This window comes from Necator americanus, chromosome V (genome assembly GCF_031761385.1).
Source record: "Necator americanus strain Aroian chromosome V, whole genome shotgun sequence".
NCBI lineage: Eukaryota > Metazoa > Nematoda > Chromadorea > Rhabditida > Ancylostomatidae > Necator > Necator americanus.
The window spans coordinates 30158766-30173559 of NC_087375.1; the positions used below are offsets into that span (position 1 = coordinate 30158766).

The 14794-nt window shown below is 39.2% G+C and overlaps 1 protein-coding gene across 2 annotated transcripts; it reads left to right on the forward strand.

The window, feature by feature from the left end:
• Positions 1-681: 681 nt before the first annotated feature.
• Positions 682-12647, forward strand: RB195_015670 (uncharacterized protein; the record flags this gene model as incomplete). Of its 2 annotated transcripts, XM_064206483.1 has the most annotated exons (9): positions 682-723; positions 945-1059; positions 4595-4685; positions 5873-5933; positions 6028-6102; positions 9957-10013; positions 10117-10220; positions 10934-11017; positions 12521-12647. In XM_064206483.1, 9 exons carry the CDS (start codon positions 682-684, stop codon positions 12645-12647), a joined length of 756 nt encoding a protein of 251 aa, XP_064062364.1. The 2 variants fall into 2 exon arrangements, with proteins under 2 accessions (XP_064062364.1, XP_064062365.1); XM_064206484.1 differs by lacking the exon at positions 10934-11017.
• Positions 12648-14794: the final 2147 nt, after the last annotated feature.

Below are 14794 nucleotides of genomic sequence, written 5' to 3' on the forward strand. Positions count from 1 at the left end.
TGAAATGGAAGAAAATGCGGCGGTGAGAGAGAAAAACTGGGATTTACCAGCAATTTTCCAAGAAGAGTAGATGAGTCAATCAGATCCTGAACGAGTAAAGTACCAGATTAACTCTCCATATTTCGATTTTAGTAGTTATTCGGGAGGAGTTTTCAACTTGACATAATTCGACTACTACCTCATTTTAAGAAAGATTTGAGTGCAACACTCTTCGCGAGGAAGGCTTTATGCAAAATCTATGCGAGGTGCTGCCTAGGATGAGGAAATTTTATATGTTTAGAGAGGACATCATCCAAGATAGAATGACTACCGAGAGAAGCAAATCAGCAGTAGCCGTTGTCGCCGTCGCAGGAACGAGGTGTGTATATAATCTGATCCCGGCAAGCGTTCTCAGTCACATTATCATAACGATATTCGCGAACAGCCCCCCGTGTCCCTCCCTCTGAAAATCCGATCTACTCGTAGATTAAGCGGCAACACAGCGCGAGTCTAGCGTCCCTATCGACTTCGGTAATCAAATCAGCCCGTTCCAATCAACTCGTCCGCCAATCGTCGCCGAAGAGGCGGTGCTGGCGAGAGAGCACGCGGAACGTGGAGAGCACAGTGCGGCCATCCGCCTCTACCGTAACCTGACATCTGGGCGCGGTTGCGCGACGTGCATTCTCAAGTCGTGCTAGCGCAATGAGCGACGGTCTTAGCTCCAGCTCCTCAACACTATCACAGGTGAGCTGTTATTAATCTCCCTAAGACTAATTGTGATTGTTGGAGTCGATCGGACGCGGACGAGTAGCCGGTGCCGACGTCAGGCGATTCGCCTACAGACTCCTTTTGGAGCGCCGAAATACGATTTGGCCCGCGTCTCCACTCCAATAATTAACTTTTCTCCAATATTTCTTCTCTCATAAACTCATTATGGAAATGTGATTGTGTGGGTTTTCCTCCAGGATGGCAAAGGAAAAGATCTGGGAGCCGCTCTGCACGACTTTACTGCTTATTACGGATCGCCGCTTGACACTGTTTCGGCCAGTCTTCGTCCTTTAGGTGATACATCAAGCTCAGGTTGGTTATCCATAGATTCCAGCCACTAGATCAAAAATGGTGATCCGGAATTTTCTCATTATTTTTCCTCAAAAACTTCGAAAAGGCTCTCAGTGGATGCCGGAGAGTAATGTATGTATTTTTCGACAATGATTTCTAGAATTTCCTCGAGATTTCCATCATTGCCCAGTTTCCACCCGTTATTCTCAGCTTTTATCAGACTAACTGAGGTTCAAATCAATTTTTTTAAAATCATTTCCTCGCCTTCGAAGCTGCAAAAGGTCCAAAAAGCGTTTCGCGTGTGGATTTCGTCCACCTTCTCCTAATCGCATTAAGCAGCAATTAACGAGCACAAGTAATTCAATTGTAACGTTTGCGTCTAAAGTCATTACCAATCCGAAGGCGAGTGTCTCGTTGATCATGTTATTGGGTGAATATTCGATAAATTATTCAAATGAGATTCACTTGAACCACTGGGAAGCGTTACTTCATTGAATGGCGCTCGCTTTTCACAGCTCCTTGATTTACCTTTGGATAATTCTAGTCATGTGCATCTTCTTTGGTCTTCACTAGGCCTTCCTAGGATGTTTCCATTCTAGAACTCACTGAGTTATGAAAATTGGTCGCTCTTAGCTTAGCAACTCATAGAAAATTAAATATTCCTTCGTAATCTATTTATTGAGAAGGGAATTTTAAATATCTTTCAGAGCAAGTGATTAAAATATTATTCTTTAGCCGTACTAACGCGGTAGTTTTAATCACCATTAAATAGGTTTATTTTTTCTTTCTATGTGCCAGAGCAAAATCCATAAATCCTTTAATAAAACGAATCATATCACCATTGCTAAGGGTTGATACATGTAGCAGTATACATAGCCACCTACTGCGTATCTTATAGGTACGCATAAGTATGTTAATCACTGAGGTCCTACCACGAATATTGCTACGAACTGTACTGGGAATATATAGAAGAATAAGTGCAGAAAAGTGAAAAACTATGCATGTATTAAGTTGTCCAATAGTTTCTTTAACATTTTTCTGCTTTTTTTCAAATTTTCCATTCGATAAAAGAGATATTTCAATCGACAATATAGCCAGTAACATAGAAATAATCTTCGTCCATCGAGATGATAAATTGCGGATTCTTTGGTTCTCGAATTTAGCTTGTTGTGAATTAAAATGTTGACAACCGTTTGTTGAAAACTCGTCGGGAAATCTTATACTTGACGATCTTATACTCATCTTATACCCTTATACTTTTTATATCTAGATCTTATGCTTTCTAGATCTAGATCTTATACTTTTTCAGGATTTCGGAAAAGATACATAGCAAGTGTGATAGTGGAAAAAAATAGGGGAAAATGATTTTCGCTTGTTTCTAACACCCTTTACCTTGAACATCATAGCAACTCGCGTAGAAACAGAAGAAAAATAGGAACAGAAGAATAAAAGAAGAAACAAATTCGGAACTCTAAGAATCTATCCTACTTTACTTACTTCTTACTCATCGAGCTGTAAGAAAATGCTCATCATGAAGATAGAAATCATCATCGGATATTTATGTTATGGAAAAACGTAGTACGGTCCTCTAAATTTCAAATGACCGTAATCACGTCAAGCATGGAATCTTTATCCATAAAGGCGATCAACCTCAAAGAACTTTTGGTTGTAAAATGCTGTTTTTCAGTAATAGCGTAAATGTAGGTTCTATTCAGGATATCAGGCTACAGTCCCAATTTGAACATTGTGTTTTTCGTCAAATATCGGCTAAAAATAGCCACAATACCGTTTTCTGAAATCTTTAAGATAAACGCTTCAGATATCCTCATAGAGCCTTGTAACCTACAAGTACTGGTCCCCTCTCAAAAATCTCAGCTTTCATTGAAACCAGCTGCTTCCACTTTTTATCACCGCCCTCGTCAAACATGTCGCTGCCACATGCACCTAATCAAATACCATTGAACTTGTTCCTTGTCGAGGGAAAAACTCCCGTGACTACTGTATCCATTTTTCCAATAACGTCATGAGAGCGAGTAACACGTAAGAGGACCATGATGATGTTGTAGTCGTCGTCGTCGTCGACGACGACAACGACAACGACGGCGAAAGCCCATTTCAATTGCTTCACCTGGCGCGCATAATAACTGGATTACGGTATCGTTGTTGCCGAAGGCAAAACGAGACGCGTGTTTAGCTACGCGCTGGGAAAGTACTACGTCTTGCGTGTACGCCTAATCACAGGAGCGCTGTCGCCGATCCGAATCCCAATTAATTCGCACTTTTCTGGTTGGATAGGGTTATCCGAGATCTTGTAATAAAAACAGGATTATTCGAAGGAAGGCCGCTTTTCTTTGATTTTGGGGCTAAACGAAGAATTTAGAGTTTGATCCTAGTTAAACAGGAAAGTTTTGATCATATTTAGTTTTGCCTATTTAAGGATTTTGTGGTAGCGGAAACTACGGTAAGGGCTCTTTTCCTGCTACTCCCTAAACAGTGAAGATATATTTAAAGAGCCAACTTCATATAAGACTTTCCGTTTTCTGATCAAAACTTAGCGGTCTGTTCAAGAAAATCCATCATTCCAGTGGAATGTCGAAACTTATTGTCAAAATAGGACATTTCCATTTTCTTGACTCTTTTTTAAGATGCTCGCTAATTTGCTTCCATTTGTTGAATAATCCCTTAGGACCGTGTCGAATTAGTTGGGTTTTCAGCTGCAGAACCAGTTCCTTGAGGGGCAGAGAGCTAATCCGAGAGCTGTTCCCTTTCGAAAATCAGGCGGCTCTGATCGGTTATGAAGAACAGAAACCACAATAAATATTAAGCATTCATAGGGTCCCAATGGTAACATTCATGTTGAGATGACTTTTAACACAATCCAAGTAACTAAGAAAGCGAAAAAGTGTTAGTCAGCACGAAATGCTTCATAGTACTTATAAATTGCAGCGCTATTTTCGGGGCCCATATCTATAGAGAAAGGCTTATGCGTATTTGTAATTATTTGAGTTCAAAAAAAGAAGAAATTTCAGAATGGGTGGTTCAACTTTGGCCATAAAGGAATTAGCTAGGGTGGGAGCTAACCTCTGCTCCATAGCCAGACCTCTGAGTTGTACAAAATAATTTCCAGACCATCAGAAGATATCACAATCAGCCGCCGATGTAGTATTGAAAGTTTGAAAAATTTTCGCAAAGTACAGGATGATCCATGTCAGAAATTTCGAGAATCCCGGAAAATTTTTCTACAACTATCGTAGTGTTTCAGTGTGTTCACATGAGCAACAGATTTTCAAGAACCTAATGTCATGTCAGTTGACCTTAGATATCCTCTCCATGTCCACTTACAGTAATCGTGGCCGTGGCCGTCATGACCATTAGGGCCAGCTTTTGTCGCCCTTTAATCCACGCTGCTTATCCACTTGTCTGTGCCCATCTGCGACGAGCGCGCACACACACAATTGTTGCATGCTGTTGTGACAAATTTCGATTTCTTCAAGAAGTGAACGTCAGGAAATGAAAGGGACTGAAAATATGAAAAAGAGTAAATTTCTTTTTCCAGAAGGCGCTTTCAAGAAGATTAAAGCGGAAAGCGTCACCTCGAGCGGCGTATTCTCGTCATCGTTATCAGGAATACCGTCAACGCCTGCTCGGTAGGTTTTTTTTTCATGAATTACTTCGATGAAAAAAATCTGGATAGGATATTATATCACACACACAGTAAAATCAGCAAACAAAATATAATATTTTCTGAATAAAAAATGGGCTCTTAAATGAGCAACTCAAGACACTATTGTTGTAAACTATGCACTTCGTATTACTAATTATTACCACTAATTCTTTCCTAACCATAAGTGGAAATCGATTATTATCATATAAATAGATTTGATTTGATCAAATCTTTCCATTTTGCATTTTTGAGCATTGTCTTTACTTTATTTGTGACCCTAATACGGTACTACGAGCAATAGCTTTACTATAAATTAGACTTATTGTAGAGCCCTTCCGTGTTGATTTTTCCTATGAAAGCTTGAAAATTGATAATGACATCCAATTAATCCAATCCAATCCAATAACTCATCTACCCATAGATTTGTTTTTCAGGCGGAGAAGTAATTGAAATATATCACGTTTTTCAATGATCGGAATAAATAATACTCACATAAATGTATACAAGTGAAAAATTAAGGAAAAAAGAAAAAAAATAACGAGAATGAAAAGCCTTTCTGTGTTTGTTGTTTCTATGAAAGCTTAAAAATGGAAAAATTTGCCAATTTTATTTCAAAACCATTAATCAAACTTTTCGACTAAGCACTATTCAATTGTTTATTTTTCTCATTTCACTACGCCGGGTGTTTCCGGCAATTCCAAAAAAGCATGAGCTCTCCGAATTTTCATGTATTTGAGAAGGGTTGACAGAGTTTACAGTACAGTGTACAGTTTAGAGCACTTTGCGTTACTGTTTCCAAAGTTGCTCTGTACAGATCAAATGTTTTTATTCAGAGCTGCTACCATATGAATAGTTAGGAAATGCACAAACTTCTACCTTTCATTAAGTTTCATAAGATATCCCACAGAATCATAAAATCTACAAAATCAATATATTTTGGACCGATGGTTACTAAATTTGAGATCACTCTATGCTAAAACCTCAGCTGATAGGGTTTTATTTTGCATCTAGAGTAAAGCTGTGCTTAAATAAACAAACGCGGTGCAATCAATCAATATTTCTACGCATAAATTAGCCACTAATCAAATTTCCTCTCCTAAAGTATGTTAGGCCGTGCTTAATTGCTTTCTCATGATGCTTATCCCTCGATCGCTTAAACGATTTCTTCAGAAGGCGTCACCGCACAACGTTCACTCAGGAACAATTGGCAGAGTTGGACTCAGCTTTTCAAGTGAGAGACACTCTTAGAATAAAAATTACCATTTAAAGCACCCTGAGGGCTGAATGTGAATTGGGTATCGAATATCTTCAAAATCGTATTTCAGAAGAGCCACTATCCTGACATTTACGTTCGCGAGGAGCTGGCACGGATCACAAAACTGAACGAGGCCAGGATACAAGTAAGGGGTTCTCCATACTCTCCAAAAATAATCCCACCACCATTCGCGCAGCCGCCACCATAGCAGCCGCGCAGTCTTTCACGCATGACTGCATTGTTACATCTACAAAATCCAATTTGTTGTCACCTGGACAGCAGATCAAGTTGGCTTTACTGTTAGTGACTAACAATCTTCGTAGGACCCACAATTATCGGCCAGAGTTGTTGGCTGGACTGATGATGAACATGTGAGGGGGCAGGCAATTACGGATTAGGCAAGAGTTCATCGAGGGTCGCCATGTGCGCTAATTTTGTGTTGACCACGACTAATTGCCGGTGTCTGTGCTACGCGTTCAGCCGTACACAGTCTGACTCACTGAGCATCTGGATAGAAAAATTCGTGTGACCTCAGATGAATACTGGATCGAAAAGAATTGCGGAAGGGACTCGCAAGGACGGCGTAACTCGCGTGGGGCGACTGTCATTGCACTGCGCCTTCTTCAGGCATTCCCGAGTTTTATTGAGACTATTGCCACATCCTTAGAACCCGTTTCCATTCCTGCAGCGATTGAATTAAAGGACAATAAAATTTGATGCTGAAATCCCAGCAAAGTTGATTTATAAAGTACCCCTTGAGACCTTTTGAAGCAATGAAACCACTAGAAACTATCCAAATCCATGGGAATTTGCAGTCGTAAAGGACTGTCTCAAATTTCAAATCCTGAAATGGTGACGCTAGGCGAAAAACAACAACAGCGCTCTTGAAATTAACATTGGACGAATTTTAAGAAAACCTTAGAAGATTAAACTAAACTTTTAGTAATTTACTTTTACTTTAACTAATTCCTGAGCTCACGTTCAGCGAGTATATTTGAAATCAATGGTACATTTGCTTTTAAATGGTATTTTCAAAACATTTTTTGGACTCTCAGGAATTTCGACGGTTTCCGACAGGGTTACCCGTCGGAGACGGATTTTCCGGCACAGGTTAGCAGCGGCATTGTATGAATTAAGTGATTGTTAGGCGGAACATTCGTTATGCTTCACGGCTTCGCGTATTTGACATCTACGTTTTCTCCAGAGATTCTACATATTTGCACCAATATGATCAAAAAGTATCTTATCTCCTCCTGGGACGATAGTCGACTGACATTTGCTCGAGTTGGTTAAAATTAATTTTCCTCATCGAGTAGGTGCAACTAATTTTTAATCATCGGCTACATACATTTAATGGTCCAAGGTGAATTTGATGGTCAAAATAAAGCGAACAGCACTTTCATGCGTCTATTAAATTCGTAAATATCAACTAAAAAATAATCACGTTCGACGGCAATCGAACATTAAAAATCCTGTGAATTGAAAAGAGCACTGTAGATTCTGACAGTACGTCATTTTCCCATTGAGCACCTCGAAAACTCGCTAGTGAAGAAGACTCGTCGCTCTTCGCCAGCACTATTCCCACGCTCTATGTTCGTTTCCCACGCCCCCTTGTGAATCAAATCCAAGAATAATTCATGCAATAAACGAAATTGCATTTAATATATTGGGTTTCGTCGTCGTCGTCGTCGTCGTCGTCGCGGTTCGCTGTCGTCACCGCCTGCCGCTTTGTACGCTCATGCAATTTTGCGTCGTCGTCCCTCAACACCCAGATCCACAAATCTTTACATCAACTGCTCCTGGAAGAGAAAATGAACGTTGGGAACTTCCGTACAAAGGGACCCTTTCTACTTATGAATTGCTAATTAGTCACCGCTCTCCAATAAAATGCTCTTTTGAGTATCTGAACTGAAGTTTTCTTTTTTAATTTTCGGAAACCTGTTTGAAAACTTCACTTCGAGAGGTTATTTTTTTATTACGGCTTTAATTTAATCGGCTACAAAGAACTGGCTTCAGATACTATTCCAGGTATAACAGTGTAAGTAGTAAAAGTAAAATAACAAAAAAATTATGGATTTCTCATCTCGTCCCATCTGTTGAACAATAAACGTAGTTTTTGACGATTAAATCTTTACGACTAAGACTTTTTTAAAACATTAGGATATTTCAATTTTAAAAAAAAACTGATATTACTCGATAAGGATAAAGGATAATTTGTCTGGCGTTAATCAAACCGCTTGCCATACGCCACCACGTTCACTTCAATTCAGGACCGTTTGAGGTTTAGGAACGTGTAACTGACAAGACAAGTCTGTTTCCAATTTGTCGACCTCGTAGGGCTAGAAAATGCTTTGCTTGGAGGAGCACTAGGGCGGATTCGAACCTCCGGTCGATCGTGCAGGAAGCGGGACCTCTAACCGAATGCGCCACACCTATGGGGCTACATAATCCTCTGAAGGATTTGCAATTTCTGCTGCCTTTTTCATTTTAATTCCTCAAAATCTTCAACGCTCGTCGTTTCATCGACTTCTAATTTTTCCGATTTTCAAACTTCAAATTTACAGTCACTACAGTATCGGGTCTACAATGTTCCATCGTTGATTCTCATCTTTTCCGAAGGAACCGTAAGCATCAAGGTCTTAATGCAAAAGAATTCCTCCTTTTTTCCCAAAACTTTACCATCCAGTCATTCTTTCCTTATTACGACAAGCTTAGAACTGCGGATACGTGCCGTGGCTACCGTAACCAGCTGTTATTGGCTCGTTAGCGCATTGTGCATGTCCTGTGTGTCTCTGTGTGTGTACATGCGAAAGCGGGAAGCATTGCGTCCAAGCACAGAGTTAGCTGGAGCAAGAGGAGCTAGCTGTATGTGCCTCGCCGCCGCTTACCGTATACCGGATGCACGGGCGGTTCCTAATCAATCCTTCTCCCCTCTCATACGCCGTGCAATTGAATTATTGGCACCCGCCCTACGGCACACCACTCTCTCCCCTCATTCAGGCTTCGTGCATGAGCGTTGTGGCGTCATCGATGTAGCTTTTCATCAAAAATATATAGGGGAAATAAGTAGAAGATGTAAGGAAAAGTTCTGCTCGAGGAACACAAGAAAGCACTGGGCCAAGGCGATGCGCAGCGAATGACAACTCGTCCTTGTGCACTCGTTTCGAACGGCATCATTACTCGTCAATTCGACAAATCAAATTCTGTCGGATTGGCCGCCATCTTCTTTGATTTTGGGTGCGCTTAAGGAAGCTCAATGGAGGTAACGAACTCGACACAGAAGTTGATATTCCATCAGGGAAACTACATATTTCTACTCGTTCAGGATCGTTCAGGATAACCATCAAAACTATAGTTGACACTAAGAAGTGTGTGAATGCGTCGATTGTGTCTGGCACTGACCAGAAATCAAGCAAAATGGTTTTACTTAAAAGAATTTTCTAACTTACATGAAATGGAATTCCTAATGCGTTGCTGGGAAATTCCTCAGGCATAAATAGCACATCCAGATCCACAACCGTTTGTGTGCAGATCAATTCACATGGAATCAAGTCGCTCGCAACTTGATTTGTGTAGTTTAATTCATTCAGCTCTCTCGAGGCGTTGGGGAAGTTGTGGAAAAAGTGCTGTAGATGACACAAATCCTCAAAATCCACAATATTTTTCCTTGTAATATCCTGGAGATCTATAATTTACCCTAGGAAATACGAGCATATGGCATCTACAGTAGTACTCGTACGTGAACCTTAGTGATTTAGTGTGTTTGCTTTTGGTAAAATCCCCATATCTCTAATCTTTTGTATGAAAGCAGAACGCTGAACTTCGAAGTGTTCAGGTCCTGTGAAAGAACTATGTAGACAGTTCCACTTAAAAATTAAAGTTGCTGCACAAATAGGCTATCCGGAAAATTTATTCCAAGGTGTTCAGCAGGATCCTCAAGGATCACCTTTTACATAACGAAGTTGTTCGTTGTAACTTCTCTCCAGAAATATATTTCAGGTATGGTTCCAAAACCGACGGGCGAAGCACCGAAAGCAGGAAAAGCAATTGAACAAGGTAGGTTTTTACTTTTCTACCATTTACAAACTACCTTTAGAATTACAAAGAATAGAGAGCCAGATCCTTGCATCCTCTTCCGGTTAGCACTGTTTATTTTTAGACACTCAATCCTCACCAGGCAATATTTGCCGCAAATCCAGCCAGCAATATTATGCGTCAGGGAATGTATCCGTCACCACTCGGTAACCCACGGGATAGTTTTTGGTGAGTGTTCTTTTTCCTATTGTGGAAATAATATAAAAATTGCCACCTTTAATAAACTGAAGTGAATTTTTGTGTGCTACGCCCGAACGGGCATCGTATTTCTTCAACTCAAAACTGTATTTTTTGTTTTCCTTGCAAAATTTTCAACGTTTTTGTTCGAAAAATTTCCACACTAGGTAAAAAAAGGTTTGTAATTATTTTGAAATGCTCAAAGACACCTCAATGGTAAGAAAAGGGAAAAAGCTGTACTTCAGTAATCAAGGCCAAAAATCAATAAAATCAATGAAATAACGTTCACAGATTCCATCTTCGATGTTGTGTTGAATTGAGGTTTTACTTAATGCGGTGCTGTGCATTTCAATGCGTCAACGCCTGAAATTACGCGCACGTCATTTCTGGCTTTTGCGACAAATTCAATTATTCGGTCTTTTTTTTCTAGATATTGACAATAAATTTCACCGTGGCTGTTGCATTTAATGCGAAATTTCGTAACTTTTCTTTCGCCTCACTAGAAGAACTCATTAGAAGCCAAGGTCCAGAAGCTTTCTTGATCGATTTGTTCCAAAGATGCTAATATAAACGGTAGTTTAGCCAGAATTTTAGCGTCAGAGAACGCTTGGGTTTGTATGTGCAGAGAATACAGATATTCTCAACTGTATACATTCCCATTTCTGTATTGTAGTTGGAACTAAACTCACCTCTATCCCTCTTAGGTATCCTTCGTATCCACGGCAAATGCCCTATCCGACGGCTACTCCACCGTATTCAACAAACTCCTTTACCAATCCGATAACCAAGTAAGTTTTATGTTTATACTCCTCGAATTTCTATCGATTTTTAAAGCGGCTGTGAAATTATTTGCAATTCTATAATCAGTCAACCTTTTTGGCTACAACACAACACAGATTAATAAAACAAAACTTACCAAAACTAGGATTTAGCAGATTCAATAAATAAAGTCACATCAAATCGAATTTAAATATTAAAAACATGAGTTTATGAGTAACTGGAAAGCGTCTCACTAAGCTAATTTCCCTAGATCCCTAGGGGATTGCTGATTGTCCAGAAAGTGACTCCCTCTTATATGCTCCGACAGCAATTTCCAGAACTTAACGTATTTCTGGATTCATCGTATCCAGATCGATTTCTCAAGAATCAATGATAGGGAAAATTCATTGTCAGCTTTCTCACTAAGAGTATTTTTAAACAATTATTTTTGTTGTTTCGCTCTAATCGAAACCTTATCCGTATTGGACCTTACTTGGTAATACATACTTTGTTACGCTCTGTTGTATGTTGATCGATATGAAAAGGAATATCGAAATCGATATGCTATTAGAAAAGAAATCTGCACACAAATAGGGAATTTTGAAAAACTGCGTGATGAAAAATGAGGGACACTGGATGGAGGAGATAACTATAGGAAGGGATTTCAAGGAAGATAATTCTTGACAGTAACGATAAACAGTACTGGAAGTAGTAGATAGCAGTAATAAGTAAGTAAACGTTAGTAGCGATAATAAAAGTAGCAAGTTAGGCTGAGAAAAGTGGAAATTAAATTATAGATAAACTCAATCATATGAAAATGCACCAAGACGTTAAAATAGTGGATTTTGAACCGGAAAAGTGCAAGATAAGGTGAGACAGCAATGTGGTGACAAAAAATTATTGAAAGCACCCAATCAGAGCCATAATCGATTACATCGTTATCGATTGATTATCGAATTTTCTTCCTAATTATAAAGGCTTTGTCATAAAATATCCATTTCTGTATTTCAGACATTTTGGTGAGTTTCGTAGTGGTATATATGGATAATTTCCTTGTGTAAATAAGATCCGAACGTAGTCTTGACAAGAAATCCGTAGATTTTCTTTATTTTTCAATTTTATCGCAATACTACACGTCTCAATACATATTGTGGTATTCCTTTTAATTAATATCAATTTCGTCGAAGTGTCAATAGATGAAGAGGAAATATCGGAGATTTGATTTCAGTTCTTTTTTTTCCTTTCCAAAAATTGTGCAGTCAATTTCGATTCCTCGCTCTAAGCGATGCTTTCATTCTATCGCACCTGACTTGAACTACTAACTGTGTGAATTGCTTAAAATTAAAATTAAAACAAAATAATTAAAAAATAAAAAAAAATAAAATCAAAATTAGGACTAATCAAAAAAAAAATAGAATCAAAATTAGGACTAATTTTCCAAAAATATAACTATCACAAATATGTGTACCATTCTGACTATACTTTTCTGCTTACGCTCTTCCATGCACACCAACGAATCTTTTTTGTTTCAGCTTCAGCCCGTCGATAGCCCCATTCTCATCGGACGAGGATTTCTATCAGAAATCGCTTGCGTTACGAATGTCCTGTCAGCCCACAGCGTCAGCAAATATCGCGAATTTGAACTATCCACAGAGTTAATCAGGGAATCAACGCGTTATACATACATACGTACATTGAAAACCACTAGTCAAATAACGGTTTCTCCTCTTCTCCTCTTCTTGGTTAGGCCAATCACTATGAAGATGCCATGCTCTTTTCGTACATACATACATAGCTAAACATTTTGTAGCTCTATTACTGTAGCAGATATTTTATACTGTATTCGTATGCACATCTTTTATTCATATTAATATAGGGAAGCCACGCTCAAACAAAACAACATTTTGTTTTCCAATATGAAATTGACTTCTGATCGATCTCAATGTGAAAGCTGTGGGTCAAAAAAATCTTATCCGTATGATTCTTGCAATCAAATCCCTGTGTTCTGACTTGGATTCGCACTTGAAATGATCTCTAATCGTCGACGCAATGCAGAACATGTTCCACATATAAAATTCAACTATTGTACATGTATTATATGCGATTAAATTGGATGATTGATTTCTACGTACGTACAGCTGTGAAAGTTTTTTTTTCTTCCTGAAGGTGATCGTCCGAAGTTTATTCCCACAGAAGTAGTCCTCATTTTCTTCCTGTACGTTACGAAATGTCAGGGATGTAAAAAAATGGAGTTGTCATGACAAAAGTTGCCGGAGAACACCAAATTACACCAGCGATGATCGATATATTGATGGATATGCCCTACAAATGTAGAAATCCCGGTCGATTTTCATGAGAGGTGCAATTTTGAGGTGCTACGCGTTTTACACAAATCGTCGCTGTGATTTTCTTTTATCGACACATTATTACATTGTATAGCGCAGCTAAAAATTCCCTATTTTCATGTCTTGGTACTTGTTTTTTTTTATGAGCGACTTTACAAATCGGAAAAATTGAATCGATATCTTGATGGATATGGTGGATCTGGTATGATCCGCAGAAGCTAAAATCAATAAGATCACTTTTTTATGAATGAATAATGTACATGAAACCAACATTGAGTTGGTAGAAATAGATTCAACCGGAGAAAAATTCACTCAACGAGGCCCTCAGTCCTTCCAATCATTCTTAAAATTGAAGAGGAAACACTTCCAACATGCGGTCAAAGCGGATTTATGCACGATTTCTGAAGATGTCCACGTTTCGCTGTGTAATTTGCAATTTCGTATGTTGTTTTCAATTTTCCGTGGATACTCACAGTGTTTGAGAAGTAGTTTTGTGTTTTTTTTCTGGTTTAGTGGATCTTTTTCCTTTAAAAACATTTCCACATTTTACATTCCCTAATGTAAAGGCCAGGCGGTCTAAAATCTTCATATATTTTTGAGAGAGAAGTCAAGAAAATAATGCTCTCGTAAAACTTTAAGAGAAATTTAATAACTTTGCAGGAACTGTTGACAGTCCTGAAGTATAAAAAATCAACGCTGGGAAATTTCAAAAGCAAAGAACTGTTCTAAAGAACTTGCTTTTCTGACATGGATGACTCTCTGTTCTACAACTTTTTACAAAACTTTAAATATGACACTGAGCGATGGAAAATCGGCGGGTACAACGCAGTCGGCAGATTTGAACTGAACGATGGTTCAACACTGTCCTAGAGCCCTCCAAGGCCTTCATTCCTCCGTAGCCGATAAATTTCTGCAAGACTTATGCGAACAGCAGGTAAAAACTCTGAATTGTTACATCGGTTGGCCCCTCCAAGTTGTTGTACAGGCTGTACAGTCGTCCATAAATCTTATTCCACTCTGATCAAATTTGAACGATGTGGTGCATCCCGAAAGGGCTGATCAACACAAAACACCATATCCTTATCTTTCAAGGGGGAACAGCGAGGTTACAGTTCTAGTCATAAAAGGCAGGGAATCCAGAGCAAATAGAAAAATTAGAAACGACGATGTCACACAACACAAAGTTTATTCGCATATGTTACAGGATGAACAGAACAACTAGCATTGGTAGCTAAAAAAATCTTTTTTTTTGTAAAATGCAACGGGACAATCTGTTGTGCGGCATCGTCGCTTCTATGTGTAGTTGAGTAGAAAAGACGTGAAGCTCGGTGCAGTTGCGTAAGCGGCTGCGCTCGAAGCGGTGCGATGGAGCGTAGCGGTTAGAATTGAAAGATGGCCGTTCCTTGCAGAAGCTAGCGGCTGCGATCTGGGTGGGACCATCGCTGCAGTTCGCGACGGTCC